Source organism: Oryctolagus cuniculus, chromosome 10 (assembly GCF_051225735.1).
Source record: "Oryctolagus cuniculus isolate XC-2025 breed Fujian yellow rabbit chromosome 10, ASM5122573v1, whole genome shotgun sequence".
In the NCBI taxonomy this organism is placed as follows: domain Eukaryota; kingdom Metazoa; phylum Chordata; class Mammalia; order Lagomorpha; family Leporidae; genus Oryctolagus; species Oryctolagus cuniculus.
In genome coordinates, this window is record NC_142876.1 from 123,203,801 (window position 1) to 123,216,012 (window position 12,212).

General features: G+C 55.2%; 1 protein-coding gene across 13 annotated transcripts in view; it reads right to left on the reverse strand.

The window, feature by feature from the left end:
• ITPR1 (inositol 1,4,5-trisphosphate receptor type 1) overlaps positions 1–12,212 on the reverse strand; it is a 297,727-nt gene that overhangs the window by 134,034 nt on the left and 151,481 nt on the right. For all 13 annotated transcript variants that reach the window (XM_070050022.2, XM_070050021.2, XM_070050014.2 and 10 more), the window contains 8 exons: positions 11,713–11,854; positions 9,763–9,921; positions 8,298–8,470; positions 7,150–7,269; positions 4,801–4,995; positions 2,367–2,618; positions 1,815–1,956; positions 932–1,085 (listed from right to left, as the gene is read on the reverse strand). In XM_070050022.2, the coding sequence (XP_069906123.1) occupies positions 932–1,085; positions 1,815–1,956; positions 2,367–2,618; positions 4,801–4,995; positions 7,150–7,269; positions 8,298–8,470; positions 9,763–9,921; positions 11,713–11,854 (1,337 nt within the window). The remainder of the gene's footprint in view (positions 1–931; positions 1,086–1,814; positions 1,957–2,366; positions 2,619–4,800; positions 4,996–7,149; positions 7,270–8,297; positions 8,471–9,762; positions 9,922–11,712; positions 11,855–12,212) is intronic.

Consider the following 12,212-nt stretch of genomic DNA (forward strand, 5'->3'; position numbering starts at 1 on the left):
CTGCGGAAGGCCAGTGAGCAGTCATTCACACCCAGTGAATGCACATGCAGACCCTGACTCTAAAACATGTATTTACAGACAGACCAAGGTGGGGTTCTCCATTCAGGGGTGTGAGTGGGTGCGGCTGGAGAAGAGCCACTCGACTTCCCGTCGGAGTAAGACGGAAGGCAGGGAGCAGAGGGAAAGTGAGGCGGCATGAGGCAGTGCATCCGGCAGAGTGGCCAGGCACCTTCAGATGAATCTGAGACCGCCTCCAGGCTTCGTCCACACTGGGATTTGTAAGGGCGTGGGGTGCACTTCTCCCTGTCATTGCTCTTCCCTGACACAGGGCTTCTTCTTTGACTAGGGCTGGTCAAATTCCTTCCAAGGTTTTGTAACCTGACTTTATCACACTGGGTAACCCACTTGGCCCTGAGCAGAGAGGATTCTTCTGGGATGTTCTCCATGGGAGGATGGGGGAGGCTGGGACCACCTACAACGTGACCGGGGCAGGGGAGGATTGTGCTCTATAACACACCGGGACTGTTAATGCTCCTGCTTGGCCCCGTTCTTTCTCTCTGCCTAACAGAATTAGATATCAAGATGCAGGCCAGGTTTTAGTTCATCACTGGGGAATGTTATCATCAATGGACTCATGAACATAAAGAGAGATACACATCACAAAGCAAGGTGATTTTTTCAAAGTGTTCAGCAAAATGGAGACTCCCATGTCTAATCACAGAGCAAAGACAGCAACATGGGGCTCACCACTAGCTCTAAGTCTCAGGGTATGGGTGTCCATGGCACTGGCCATCTGCTTGTCTATAAAATGCTGACACTGCAGATTGGGGAAGGGAAGAAGACAGGGAGGTGCAACACGGGCAGCACCGGATGGGCTGAGAACGCAGGCACCGCCAGGCCTGCCCATACCACCCCTTGCCCACCAAGGTACCTTTGCTCTCCTCTCCCTTGGCCATCTTGCTGACAGGGAAGATGGTCGTCACGTGCACACAGTCTAATATGGCCAGGAGGATCTTGGTTAACCGCAGGAGGTCGGAGAAATTGTAGAACCCGAAGTATATGAGGTTCCTAGCTAAATTCACAACCTATTGTATAGAGAAAAGAAGATGGCATTAGACTAGCAGCGTCCTCTGGCTCCCTGGATGAAACCAGCTCATACTTCACAGCTCTTCTAACCTTCCCCATGTAAGAGAAGCCACGCATTATGCTTGCAGTGTCTGCATAAAATTCAGAAAAGAGAAGAATTTAAAAAAAAATTAAAACCTACCAAACTACTCTTTGCTTTCATGAGTTAAAGCAATCAAATGAATCCATCTGCCTGGCTTCCCAAGGCCAACACTGCGCCAGCCAAGCTGCACCCAGCAAGTCACAGATATCAGCAACAACAGAGCCATCACCAGTAAAAAAAAAAAAAAAACTCCAAAAAGGCCAGGGCTGTCCGCGTTTTCACTGCCAGGTAAAGAGGATTTATTGCTTATCATGTTTGCCACCTCATTCATCCACAGCAGACCCCGAGGACAGTGTTTCTCTCCCACCATTTTTACAACCAAGAACACTGCAGGCCTAACACCCCATCATTTCCCATGATTCCATTCACCTTGCACACTCCTTTTAAGTACCTAACAGCTGTTAGGCAAAGCCAGCGATTATCAGTTCTGAGTTATCCTGGAAGAGCACTGGGCTCAATTCTTTTTCATTAAAAGCAGAGCATGGTGGGAAAAAGCACCACCTACTGAAACATTTTTTGTCTTCTCAGTAGAACAACGGCCAACAAGAAGCAGACAACACACACAGATGGCTTCACTGAGCATTACCTCAAAGGTGAGCTTGTTTTTCTCCTTATCAGAGAATGGGAACCTCTGGCAAACCACGTCTCGCAGGTACTCCTCCACGAACTCCATGGTCTGGGAGAACCTCTCCTTGATGTCATCTTTGGAAGTCCCACTGCTATCATAGCTGAAAGACAAGGAGGAAGGAGGGAAGTGAGACCCTCGGCTCCTCCCACTGAAGGCCTCCAGGGCTCCTGAGCCCCAAGTCAACACCCTCAATGCCTGACAGTGACCTTGCTGCACCTCTGTCCTCAGCACCACAACCAATTGTATGCTTCAGCACCTGTTTAGTGCCTGCACCCCTGCACAGACAGCTGTGCATCACACACACAAGTATTTGCAGAACAAAAGACAGACAGAAACAAGATGGAAAACAGTCGTGTGTCTTGCATATTCCAGAGGATGAAATAGGTGCCCTCTACTTAGTCTGACTTGAACTACACCCCTCTGCTGCGAGTTACTGGCCCCTGTAGGCCGTCTCCAGCACTGCACGGGGCGTGGCCGGGTCCGCAGAGCAGGGGAAGGAGCGGTGCTCACTCGTCGATGGCGATCTCCGAGGGGATCTCTGACCAGAGGCGGGCGTACTTCACAGGCGTGACCTGCTCCTGCGGGTCTCGGTCCACATGCATGTGCAGCATGAGGCGGCAGAAGGATGCCCGCAGGTCGTAGGGCAGGTTCTCGTCCGACATGCAGCGCAGGATGAGGTCCACGTCCAGCTGGCCCGAGATGTCGTTGATGGCCAGGTACTGGCGGTCCAGACACATCCTAGCGAAGAGGTTCAGCTGGTACCTGAGACGAGAAGAGCAGCCCCCGGGTCACTCTCCAGCAGTCACCAGGGCTGAGGAAGGGGTCCCGCTTCCCAGGACTTGGACATCAACTCCCTAGATGGCCAGGTGGCAACTGGTTGCAGCTCTGTGCCCAGAAGGGACAGTGGCTGGGGGATGACCCTACACATGTCTATGCAGCTGGGCGGGCAGGGACTTCTCTGACTGTATTTCACTACTCCCTTGTTTATATTACAAAACACCTGAGATGTTGTCTGCTTGGTTCACTTCAGCTGTGTCTTCACACAGTATATCAGAGACCAGCTATCACCAACACAGAGTCTGATTAAAATTTTTATATGTTTAGGATGCTCTGTCGTGCTAGCCACTCTCTAATTCCTACACCTGAGCAACACGTGATGTAGTCAGGTGGGAGGTGCCTCCCTTTCCTCCTCGCACACTCACCAGGAAACTCCAGGAACTTGACAGACACCCTCCTCACGCACCTGCAGGAAGATGCAGGAAGCAGACAGGAGGCACACCTGCGTGTGAAGTGGTCAGAGCACCAGGAGCTTCCCATCCGGCAAACACTGGCCTTCAGTACCACCAGTGACTATGGCTTGAGAAGACTCTCAGCCCACCGGGTACTGGGGAAAGGCAACTGCAGACTGATTCCACTCCATAATCTTAGGATGAGCAGAGGTTAAAAAGCATCCCAACAGCCCATGCCGCGGCTCACTAGGCTAATCCTCTGCCTGCGGCACCAGCACCCCAGGTTCTAGTCCTGGTAGGGGCGCCGGATTCTGTCCCGGTTGCCCCTCTTCCAGGCCAGCTCTCTGCTGTGGCCCGGGAGTGCAGTGGAGGATGGCCCAAGTGCTTGGGCCCTACACCCGCACGGGAGACCAGGAGGAAGCACCTGGCTCCTGGCTTTGGATCGGGGCAGCGCGCCGGCCATGGCAGCCATTTTGGGGGGTGAACCAACGGAAAACAAAGACTTTCTGTCTGTCTCTCTCCCTCACTAACTCTGCCTGTCAAAAAAAAAAAAAAAAAAAGGCATCCCAATAGCAAAGTTAGCCAAGGGCAATGGAAACAAAAGCTGCCACTCACAACAAAGGGAATGGACAACGCTAACATGTGGTGTAGGATTCTCTAGGGAAGTTCAAAATAAGAGTATCGTCCGACCCAGCTCCTGGTGTGCAAGAGACAGACACTCACAGACACACAGGGACAGATGTGCATGACGACGTCTCCGGTATGGGAACCTCCAGCATGAACAAGGGGTTTCTGTACTACGACTGACAGGCAAGGAGCACCCAACACAGAAACACCACTGAGGAAGGGAGCAAGCTTCAGAATGGTACCCGGACTGTGGGGCCGCGTTGACAAATTCATCACACGGAATACTCGTTCTGACTGACAGGTGCACACGGAGTAAAACACACAGCACTGAGCACGTGAACAACACACAAGAACGGGAGGCGCAAGAACAGAAGACAGGAAGTGAGGAGGGGTGTTTGGAGGCAGCCTCAGCATCACTAAGGGATCCTGGAGTACCACTGCACCTTCCCCGCCCCTCCCTTTTCTTCTCTGACCATTTACTGGCTCAACACACTCCCTGCCTGTCCCTTCCAGCAGGCCTCAGAGCAGGGCCCAGGAGGCACTGGGGAGGGAAGGCGACAAGCGGCACAAGCGGGAACGCACCAAGGAGAGAACACCTGGGAGTGCCGACCACCATGGGGATGACGGCGGCAAAGCGGGAGCCAGGACAGCCCAGGCGGCCTCTGCAGGTGCTGGAGAAGTGCGTGCTCTGGCGCACGGCGGCACACATAGAGGTCACAACTGCACACACGCCTTCTAGCTGCCTATAAACACTCTGAGACCGGCATGACTGCCTCCAGGTGCCGATGAAGAAACTGGAGCAGTCCAAGAACAAGTAAGGGGAGAGGTCGGGACTGGAACCCAGGCAGCCTCACCCCACAGCCTGACCCCTACAATCCACGTGCGCCACAGCTCGGGCTGCCGCGAGGGAGCAATCCTCCTTTGGGGCCTAGACAGCCGACAGCAACCGACTCCCCGAGCTAGGATGAAAACACACTTGGCCATCGGGAGACCGCCTGCCTTTCCGCCCGGTGGTCACGGCAGACGCCTTGGCGTCACCAGCAGACACGAGCCAGCCTGCCCTGACCGGCACCCGCGCGGCCGCTCACCGGTAGTAGCTGAGGACATCTCGGTCTTCCTTCTGTCCCTCTTTGGCGTCCTGGGCCAGCTCCCGCACGCTCTTGCTGCGCACCTCTTTGTGGCTGTCTCTCCAGAACAGCCACACCTCCTCCTCGTCCTCGCCAGCCTCCAGGGCGCTCTCTCCGCTAGACACCCCTTCAAACTCGAAACGAGAAAGAACCAGCCTGCAAGAGACGAGGAGAACTCGGCACTGCTGGACGCCAGCTTCGCCTCAGCCTGAGGCACCAGACCACCCCCGGCACAGACCCACAGAGCTGTCACCTTCTTCAGACTGCAACCCAGGGTCCCCCCGGCGGTGACCGTGCCGCCCAGTGGACATCCAGCAGTGGACGACAGGAGACACCAGTGCAAGGGAAAGGGCTGCTGGCACCCAGTGGCGAGAACGGCCGCCGACAGCAGAGTAGGGACCCCTCCCCCAGTCATCTGGCCTCCAAAGCCAAAGCACTGAGGAGGAGAAACCCTGCATGGACCTGTACCCTAAATTAAATCATTCATAAGATACACACACACGCAAACAGAAACCACTGATGTCGTTAGCACTTCTTTAATACTGTCACTATCCATATGGTGCTGGTGCTGTGCGCAGCAGGTTAAGCCACCACCTGCGACACTGGCATGCCATATGGGCAATGGTTCGTGTCCTGGTTTCTCCACTTCTGATCCAGCTTCCTGCAAACGTACCTGGGAAAGCAGCAGAAAGTGGCCGAGTGCTTGGGCCCCTGATCCCACAAGGGAGACCCAGAAGAAACTCATGGTTCCTGGCTTAGATCTGGTCCAGCCCTGGCCATGGGGCCATTTGCAGAATAAATCAGCAAATGGAAAATCTCTCCCTCTGTGTCTCCTTGTCTCTCTGTATCACTGCCTTTTAAATATATAAATATATATGCCTTTTAAAAATACTTCCCATGTGACTGGCACTATGACAACTTTTCCTCTGCCCAGAATGAGTGACATGCGTTAACTAAACTCATGTGGACCATCAAAATATGTTTTGCTCACTGGAAACTCCTTCCAACACTGACTATTACTTAGGTTCTTGAGAATTTTACACTGCTGATCACATTGAGGAAGGTTCAAATCTGAGGCAAGCATTTAGCTTAGCCGTTTTGACACCGTGTTCCGCATAGGGGTTCTGGGGTATCGCTCCCAGCCCAGCTACTCACTCCAGCTTCCTAATGCACACCCTGGGAGGCAGCAGAGGTGATGGTTCAAGTGGGTCCCTGCCAGCCGTGTGGGAGACCTGGACTGAGTTCCTGGCTCACAGCTTTGGCTCTCGCCCAGATCCCACCACTGTGAGCATTTGAGGATCACAGCAGTGAATGGGAACCCTGCCTGCCCGTGTGCATGTGGGGGGGGGGGGGCAGATCTCTGGCTCTCCACCTTAAAGTTACAAACACTAAATGTGTGTCAAAAGCTTCCTGATGACTTTAAAAGGGCTCATCATAAAGTTCATAGACAGTGGATACCATAAAAAGCTATACACACTCTTCAAAGAATTTTGGCATGAGAAATAAACTTACCTTTTAACTCTCCATCTTTATGTGAACTTTCTATAGTATTCTTCTGCATGAGTTTGAATCCAGGTACAAAGTGAGTGACATCACCATGCAGAGGCAGCCAGAATACAACACTTCAACAATTCCCACACCCAGGAAGGTACCGAACGAAGACCCAACGCCTGCTGCCTCCTGGAGACTCACTCTGAAGAACTGACTGCCAAACTCCCCATCCTGAGCACCCACACAGCAAGAGCACACACACTGCACACACCAGCAGGAGTACACACCATGCGAGCACACACACCAGGAAGCGTGCAAGTTGTACATAATACCACAGGCACACACACCAGCAGGAGTACACACCATGCGAGCACACACACCAGGAAGCGTGCAAGTTGTACATAATACCACAGGCACACACACCAGCAGGAGTGCACACCATGCGAGCACGCACACCAGGAAGCGTGCACACTGCACACACCACACAAGCACACACACATGGAAGCAAGCACACTATGCACACCATAAGAGCATACACACACCTGCAGGAGTGCACACCGTGTGAGCACGCACACCGTGGAAGTGTGCATGCTGTACATAATACCACAGGCACACACACTTGCAGGAGTGCACACCGTGTGAGCACGCACACCATGGAAGCGTGCATGCTGTGCACACCACAGGAGCACACACACCTGCAGGAATAGGCACACCACAAAAGCGTGCACACCATAGGAGGGCACACGCCCATGGAAGCACTGCCCACTGCCCTCAAACCCTCCTACGTCCCTCACCCTGCAGCGCCCCAGCCCCACTCACTTGGTCTCGATGAGGATGTCAGCGTTGGTAGGGTTCAGTACAGCCTTGCAGATCAGTTCCTGGGTCACTGGGATGGATTTGTTCATGGACACACAGAGGTCAGAGAGGTAATCGAGGAACCTACGCAGAGGAAACAAAGCGAAGAGGTGTGAGACAGAGCAGAGGTTGGCTCCTGCAGCCTCACTCCTCCTCAGGGCAGGCCTGCCATGCCTGGAACAGAGGTCGGCAACACAGGCCTCAGTGCCAGTATCCACAGCACTGCCAGAAACCCCAACATGAGAGAGAGAAGCCAAGTAGAGAGATTAAAAATCTGAAGGAAAACAACAAGTTAGCAGCTCACACAAGAAAGCAGCGGGGGAAATGCTGGGCAAGCAGAGCAGGGGCCAGGCTCTGGCGGGAACAGACACTGATGGGGGTGCTGTGAGGGGCCGTGCCCTGGAGAAACCACCCAGCCCCACTGTGCTCTCGCTCCTCCTCTACAGAAAGGATGAATGTACAACCTCTCAGTTGTGCCGCGGGTTCAGACACACGGCACAGGTAAAGCCCAGCCTCCGCTCACCGCGGGGCACTGGTGGGCTATGGGAGACGCCAGCTGCTCCTGCAGCGGCACGTGCCTGTCTTACAGCTGCCCTGCAGTGCAAGCCCTTGGGATGCCTGGATGCCCACCGCTTCCCCTCACCTGCAATGGTGGGAATTCACCAACTGTGGGAGAACTCACTCACGGAGGATAAAAACTCTTGGGCAGCAGCCTCATGTGCGAGAGACTGGTACTTGGGCAGGGCAGAGTTCTGGCCAACATTAGGGGCGCTGGCCAGTGCACGAGTGGCCTACACTAGAGCCATTTCCCAGGCACTGACCACATGCCAGGCACTTACTCTCCTTTAGTTTTCACAACTCCCTATTTCACAGAAGACACGATCAGCTCCACGAACAGCCCAGGTCACTGGCTGGTGAACCGCAGAGCCGGGAATCACAGCCAGGGTCTTGATCCAGGACTGTGTTCCTGCCACCACGCATCGCAGAGCCATGGACACCTGCTACTTGTTGCCCAGCATGGGTCAAGCCAGGTGCAAAGTCCCTCCCGGCCCTGCCTCCACGTTCAGGGCGCAGGCAGTGCCCCGGCCGCTGCCGCCCTCCCCGCGCCTCACCTGGGCTCCCGGTTCTTGCGCACCAGACTGACGAAGGTGTCGATCTCGGCCGCGGTGATGTGCTTCTCCAGCAGCTTGCGGTTGTTGTGCAGCAGGGCAGTGATGGTGTCCTCGGCCAGCACATCATAGCCGATCTGCTTCTGCATGAAGCCGAACTGCTTGGCGATGTACTCCTTCCAGGAAGCCAGAGAAGAGAGATGAGCACGGAGCACTTAAGACAACACGGTCAGGCTAAGAACAAGGGAAGCAGCAGCGTCCGTGACAAACATGACCTCACGGGGGCAGTGAGAAGACAGCACCTTCCTCAACTCCCACCTGGACAGCAGCCGCCAGCGCCCTCCCAGCCTTCTTTCTCCTTGGCCTGCTGCACGACGTCCGGCAGCAAAACCCCTTCCTCTTGCATGTGGAAACGAAGACCCCATGCACACTGCCACCCAACGACTCTTCCTGAAAGGTCACTAACTGTTTTTCAGCTCTGAACTTGTTACTAACTCAAGAGGACTTAACTGTGCCCAAGGCTTCATGCTGCACGAACACACACTGAGCACAGCTGGGTGTGGACCAAGGTGGCCCCCTCCGCTTTCTCTGTCATTGGTAAAATGCCACAGCCCTATGCGTCTCTCTCTCTCTCTCTCTCACACACACACACACACACACACACAGAAGGATTTCTGATTATCACAAAACAGAAACCAGAGAGAAAACAAAGGCAAAGTTCCCAGCAGAGAGGGAGAACAGGCAAGAGAGAGGAAGGGAAAGAGCCCAGCACATATACACAGGAACAGGAGTCACTTCACCCACAAACCTTCATGGTATACAACATAAAAACACCATCGCTGCACTGCCAACTTCAAAGCCAGCAGTTTTTTTTTTTAAATATTCTTTTGACAGGCAGAGTTAGACAGAGAGAGAGAGAGAAAAAGGTCTTCCTTTACTGTTGGTTCACCTTCCAATGGCCACCGCGGCCGGCGCACCGTGCTGATCCGAAGCCAGGAGCCAGCTGCTTCTCCTGATCTCCCATAGGGTGCAGGGCCCAAGGACCTGGGCCATCCTCTACTGTACTCCTGGGCCAGAGCAGAGAGCTGAACTGGAAGAGGAGCGACCGGGACAGAATCCGGTGCCCCGACCGGGTCTAGAACCCAGGGTGCTGGCACCACAGGCAGAGGATTAGCCTATTGAGCCACGGTGCCGCAAAGCCAGCAATTTCATTTGAGACAGCTGCAGAAGGGGAAAGTCCTAGGTATCTTTGTCCAGCTGATCATCAAAACTGTACAGATGAATGGTCAACATGTGTTGTCTCTCTAGGACCTTGGTTAGGGATTCTGTGACACACACTCGTCCCAGGCTTCCAGTACGTGTCTCCCTCCAAGAGAAGGCTTAACAGTGACCAGTTCCATATGGACTCAGTAAATGCACACTGAAAACTCAAGAGGCAAGAGAGTCACGCCCACCCACGACACCCCACCTGGTTCTTCCTGTAATCCTGCTGCGAGTGCCGCAGGACGCGGTAGCACAGGCGGCAGATGTGCCGGAAGGGTGCATGCCGCTGGTCCCCCAGCTCCTCCAGACGCAGCATGGGGCCGTCGCCGCAGTCGGTGAAGGGTGCCTGCAGCAACTTGAAGATCTGGGAGCACAAACAGAGGAGGAGCAGCTGATTCACTGCACGTGCTGGGAAGCTCTGCCCTCCAAACACATCAGCGACCCACAGCTGCCCCCACTCTCGGCGGGAGAGGGCATTCCCTGCCTCGGTCCCCCTGCATGTGAAGGGCCCCAGACACTCCACAGGGCAGCGTGCAGGGCGCAGACTCCGAACCTCGCTGCTTCCGAGCGGTACAGATCCCAAGCAAAGTCAGTGTCTGTCTTCTCATCAGCAAAACGGGAGAGGTAACACGCACATCACAGGGCAGTCGTCCACGTCAACGCGGACAGTAAGTGGGCATGTGAGTAACGACGTTTCCTGCACTCGGGCCTGCGCGGAGCCACTACCGTGCAGGTGAACCAAAGTGCTGACTGGAGATCTAAGGTGGGAGTCCACACGTGAAACCCCAGCCCTAACAGACCCGGCCTGACGACCTTGCTGACACACAACGGAGCACTGAAGGTTCTGTCCATCACAGAGCAGCAGGCACGAGGGAGTCCCAAGGGCCGAGCCTCTGCGGTGAGTGACCTGTGGGACTTGTGACCTGCATGCTTCTCGCCTAGCTTTGGTGCGACTTCATGGCAAGGCGCACGCCAGCCTCCAGCAGGTCTAGAGCACAACAGGGTGCACGTTTCTGAGGCTTCACCCCTCCGTGTCTGTCTGCACGCGCAGTGTGTCAGGTTTACACTGAACGGTGCCCCCCACGTCCCCTGCAAGCATCTCCCCAGGACTCAGACACCGCTCCGAGACCTTCTGAGTCTACGAACACCCCACACCTGCCGACAAGAGACCTGGCCATCACGACATGTGCCCTTTGTCTCACTGTTGTGCATTACAAAGTTGTCAGGCAAGCGCTCCTCAGATTCCTGACAATGCACTCTCACAAGGGGGCACAGCCAGCATGAGTACCACGCAAAGACACGGAGGAGGCTTCAGTTCTCAGCAAAGAGGCGACAGACGCCAGTCCAGACAGGCTCGAGATGGGACGAGCCCAGCGATGTCCCACTTGGGAAAAGGCAAAACCATGGAGACAGCTCAGCAGTCTCCAAGGTTAGGGATGAGGGAGGGTGGGATCAGCAGGACACAGAGGACTTCAGGCGGGGGCAGCCCTTTGTGTGGGACCAGAAAGGGGGGTCCAAGCCAGGCCTTTGCCCAGACCGACAAAACACTTGGCACTCAGAGTGGACCCTGGCACACACTGTGGACTACCGAACTGTTGGCGGGTCAGCGCAGGTTCACGAATCCCAACAACGCACCCTCTAGACGTGATGTGCACAGTGTGGGAGGCAGGACTTGTCCAGGACAGGGGCCTAAGGGGACCCAGCACTTGCTACCTAAGTTTTGCTGTGAATCACAACTTAACAAGTCAGCTCTACTCAGAGGAGCCGGCTGGCTGAGCCCCCTGAGCCGGAGCCATCACGCCCATCCCTGCCACAGCAGTGACCCGGCGCCTGAGTGCGAGGCCGGCTACTCAGAGGAGCCGGCTGGCTGAGCCCCCTAAGCCGCAGCCGTCACACCCATCCCTGCCACAGCAGTGACCTGGCGCCTGAGTGCGAGGCCGGCTACTCAGAGGAGCTGGCTGGCTGAGCCCCCTGAGCCGGAGCCGTCACGCCCATCCCTGCCACAGCAGTGACCCGGCGCCTGAGTGCGAGGCCGGCTACTCAGAGGAGCTGGCTGGCTGAGCCCCCTAAGCCGCAGCCGTCACACCCATCCCTGCCACAGCAGTGACCCGGCGCCTGAGTGTGAGACAGGCTCCTGTGCACACGGCTCACCGACCTGCTTGAGGATGTTCTGTTCTCGCATCAGCTTCTGCCGCTCTCTGTTGGGCTTAGAGAAGACCACTTCAAGGACATCTTGGCCAGAGTTGGTTCCTCCGGTGACAAAGTAAACCAGGTCTTCCAGCAGCTTGGTGACAGACCTTGGGAGTGGGGCAATGATCAGAGGCGGGAGTGCACCAGGGCCACAGCAACAGGGGCTTCGCCCTCCCACCCATTTCCAAAAAGAGTGAAATGCAGGCAGTTATCTGCAAAAAACTGTCCACCAAAAGATGGTCCCCTCCCAAAACATCAGCCGCCCAAGTTCACCTCAGAGTAACCACAGCCCGGACATTCAGTAACAGGGTTCCTGGGACAGATTTCACCACTTTAGAGTCTCAGAAGAGTGAGTGTAAATGTAGCTACTTCGTAGAAATCACAGACTGAAGACCTGTACACATTAAGACCTGCTATGCTCAGAGAGCCCCTCCCTTTCCCTACAAGGACTGCAGACATGCCCGT